At 33.1% G+C, this 3,380-nt stretch overlaps 1 protein-coding gene across 1 annotated transcript; it reads left to right on the top strand.

Annotated features, from left to right (window-relative positions):
• Positions 1–1,172: 1,172 nt before the first annotated feature.
• LOC109586252 (uncharacterized) lies at positions 1,173–1,911 on the top strand. The gene is made up of 2 exons (XM_020002426.1): positions 1,173–1,502; positions 1,554–1,911. The coding sequence occupies exons 1-2, from the start codon at positions 1,373–1,375 to the stop codon at positions 1,838–1,840; spliced, it is 417 nt and encodes a 138-aa protein (XP_019857985.1). The 5' UTR covers positions 1,173–1,372; the 3' UTR covers positions 1,841–1,911.
• The last annotated feature ends 1,469 nt before the right edge of the window (positions 1,912–3,380 follow it).

Below are 3,380 nucleotides of genomic sequence, written 5' to 3'. Positions count from 1 at the left end.
CTAAAGAAGGATCAAACACACTAAGAGTGGACCTGGGAGACTTTGAGGGGAACACAAGATATGCTAACTACTCTACATTTAATGTTAGTGATGGTTGTACTGAATATATACTAACAGTAGGAGGATACTCTGGTACTGCTGGGGATGGATTGATTACTGATCCTAATAGTGGTTATATTCACAATGGAATGAAATTCACTACAAGAGATAATGATAATGATAACAGTGGTGGGAATTGTGCTGATTATTACAATGGTGCCTGGTGGTTTAATGCTTGCTTTCAATCTCATCTCAATGGCCGTTATTACACTACTCCAACTGGAGCTAACAGGTGGGATGGAATCATATGGTATGACTGGAAAGGAGATAGCTATAGTCTCAAGTTTACAGAGATGAAAACCCGTCGTAACAATTAATATGTATGTGTGTGATAGTATTGTGTGGAGTTGGTTACATACATTACTTAGTCACGATTCATGTATTCATTTAATTGCACAACTATATATAAAGTTCATTGTTGTACTAGTGTAACAATCCTTAAGTTTAACTACATTTAAACTATTCATAAATAATTCTGTTTGATGTTAATGATATGATTGAGGTTTCCAGATCCTATGGAGACTGCTAATTTGGAAACCTCAGGCTTTGTCCTTGGTTTCAAAATTCCATAAACACCTCATATGAGGTGCTTATTCATTTTGTACATGGAGAGATGAATAAAAAGAAAGTACAGAACTAGGTGTACTGTATCAGTTATACTAATCATAATCAGTGCAGGGTTGCTGAGCAGGGAGGAGTGGTTGTGGTGGATCACTCCTGACTCCTCCAACTTCACTAGCAGTTTCCTTTGATAATGATGAGGAAACATATTCATGCACTAACACTATTGAGTTGAGTTGCTGAGTCAGCACTTGTCCCCTTCCCACTGATACTACCGTAAACTAAGTATTTTGGTAAGTATTAAACTGTTATGTGTTTAGAGGTAGGACATTAACATTACACTTAATACTAATTAGTATGACATATTTAATTATATGTTATTATAGCTATCACAGTAGCACACTACTGAAGTCTGATATTAATGTGATAATAAGTCTCATATAATAGCAGTTATTGTATACAAAAGGAAGTGAAACAATAATATATGAATGTGTTTATTCTCAGCACTTTCTTCAACAACAAGAGTACCTACTACTCTTGTTGAAGTGTGTTATATACTACTCTTGTTGCTATTCTAGTTGTTTGGAATAGGATACAGTAAATTGCAAATTGCATACAGCCTATAGAAATTTGTGCCCATGTGAGCTCAAGCATTTGATTGGTCAGATTAATTTACAAAGGCTATTAATAATGACTACCAAGTTGAATCAACATGCAATTCATTGTAGTGTTGGAATCACCTCAAAGGTCTGGTAGCCATGTGTGCTTTTGTTTAATAAGAATGTCAACAATGATTTTAAATCTAATTTTCCTACTTTTGCTGCAGTACATTGATTGTGCTGGTAAGTTAAAGTATACTTTTATTTCATTTTTAATTTTTATTGTAATTATAGATATAAATGTTCACCCAGTGTCTATTAATACAACACTCAACTCTACTGTTGTCTTCTCTTGTGAAGCTATTGCTGATGATCTTTCCTTCAGGGTTAATAATACACCAGCTACTAACATAGGTGTTATAGCTAAAGGATTCAGTGAAACAGTATTTAATAATGGCGGTACTAGAGAAGCAGAGTTGGAAGCCATGGCTTATGATTATAATAATAATACTGAAGTGAAGTGTAGAGCTATTAATGATGAACCTTTTGTAATAGTATTCAGTATAATACAACAATATTAATGATACAAGGTTAATGTCTGTGTATGTGTGCATGCGTGTGCATCAATATTTACTTTTTAGGTCTATTGGATAGTGTTGTTGATCTGAATTATACTTATATTAATGAATCCAGTGTATTATTAACATGGACAGCTCCTTATACACTGGATAATGTACCTATATTACTGGATATAGTCAATGGATTAGTAAACATTACTACTACTGATAATAATACTAATATTATATTATTAACTACTAATCCTGATCCTTGTATATTGAATAATGTATCAGTTTCTCCTATTAATGATGTTGGAATAGGTTCATCTAATAACATCAAATTTTATTATGAAACAGGTTAGTCCTACTATGGCTTCATGTATATGTTCACAGTGTATCTTTCAGTTCCTCTCATTACTCCTCCTTTATCAGTGGTACCAGCACCATGATGACTTGTGTAAAAAGAGATTACTAAAGCTTCAACTCACAGATGGACACAATTACTGCCATGCTATAGAATATTTGCCTATACCTCATCTTAGATATTGTACAGCTGGTGATTTAAAGAGATAAAATTTTGGTGAATTACTTAAATTTTTGAACTTAATTTGGTGAACTTGTGGTGACCATTGTGCATTTGTATAAAAGTGATTTGAAAGAAGTGGTTGGTTCGAAGTGATTTTAGCAAGTAGCTGTATAACAAATGCCAAATCTCCCAAATTCTCTACCTCTAATGTTCATGTACCAGCTACTGTATAGTGGAAAATTTTGGAGGGACTTAAATTTGGCGAATTGCTAAGTTTTGGTAATTGGCAGATTTTAATTTGGCAAATTTGTGGCCACGTGCCATTAAGCATGTGCATAATGGCTCAAAATGGCAGATTTTATTTTGGCGAATGGCTATCAAAATGCCAAATTTGTCAAATTTAACTCCCTCTGAAATGTCCTGCTATACGGTATTATGTACATGTATGATCATTTATTACTATAGTAGTCTCCTTTTGTTACAATTATTAGACCTTCAAGTCCTCCTGGTACCAAGTTAGTGATATCAAGCAAAATGTTGTTGGTGGCTTTCTGTTACTAACAGACAAATCAACTGTTATTCTAGGAGGCCACGTTGAGCACATGATTAAAAAATGGAATCTTGAAAAAGTATGAATTTCCAGTTCAATAGTTTAAGGTTACTTTTTAAAACGGGTACCATATATTGCAAATATTGCGTTGGGATAAAATTGCAATTATTAATACCCACAGTTATTAATAATACCATATAACTATTAGTAACAATTATTTAATCACAATTTTTAATACCAGGAAAATCTACTACATGCTAAAATTGCAAGATTCAGTCCAATTTAAAGGTACTTAGAGGCATACAAATGTATTGTCATGCTTGGTAAAAAAGGATAGAATATGTGATAAATGTGATACAGTCAGTAAAGTGTTTCTTTGCTTCTAAACTGCATTTTATGAGTTATTTCTTCTTCTGTACATGTACATATGTTCTACTGACTTAATATCGTTCTGGCATATAGTACAATTAATCCTGTGGTATACTTGA

The sequence above is a fragment of the Amphimedon queenslandica genome, unplaced genomic scaffold (genome assembly GCF_000090795.2).
Source record: "Amphimedon queenslandica unplaced genomic scaffold, v1.1 AMPQUscaffold_12915, whole genome shotgun sequence".
NCBI classification, from domain to species: domain Eukaryota; kingdom Metazoa; phylum Porifera; class Demospongiae; order Haplosclerida; family Niphatidae; genus Amphimedon; species Amphimedon queenslandica.
Note: the sequence above shows the minus strand (reverse complement) of the source record. Positions and strands in the feature narration are given on the sequence as shown.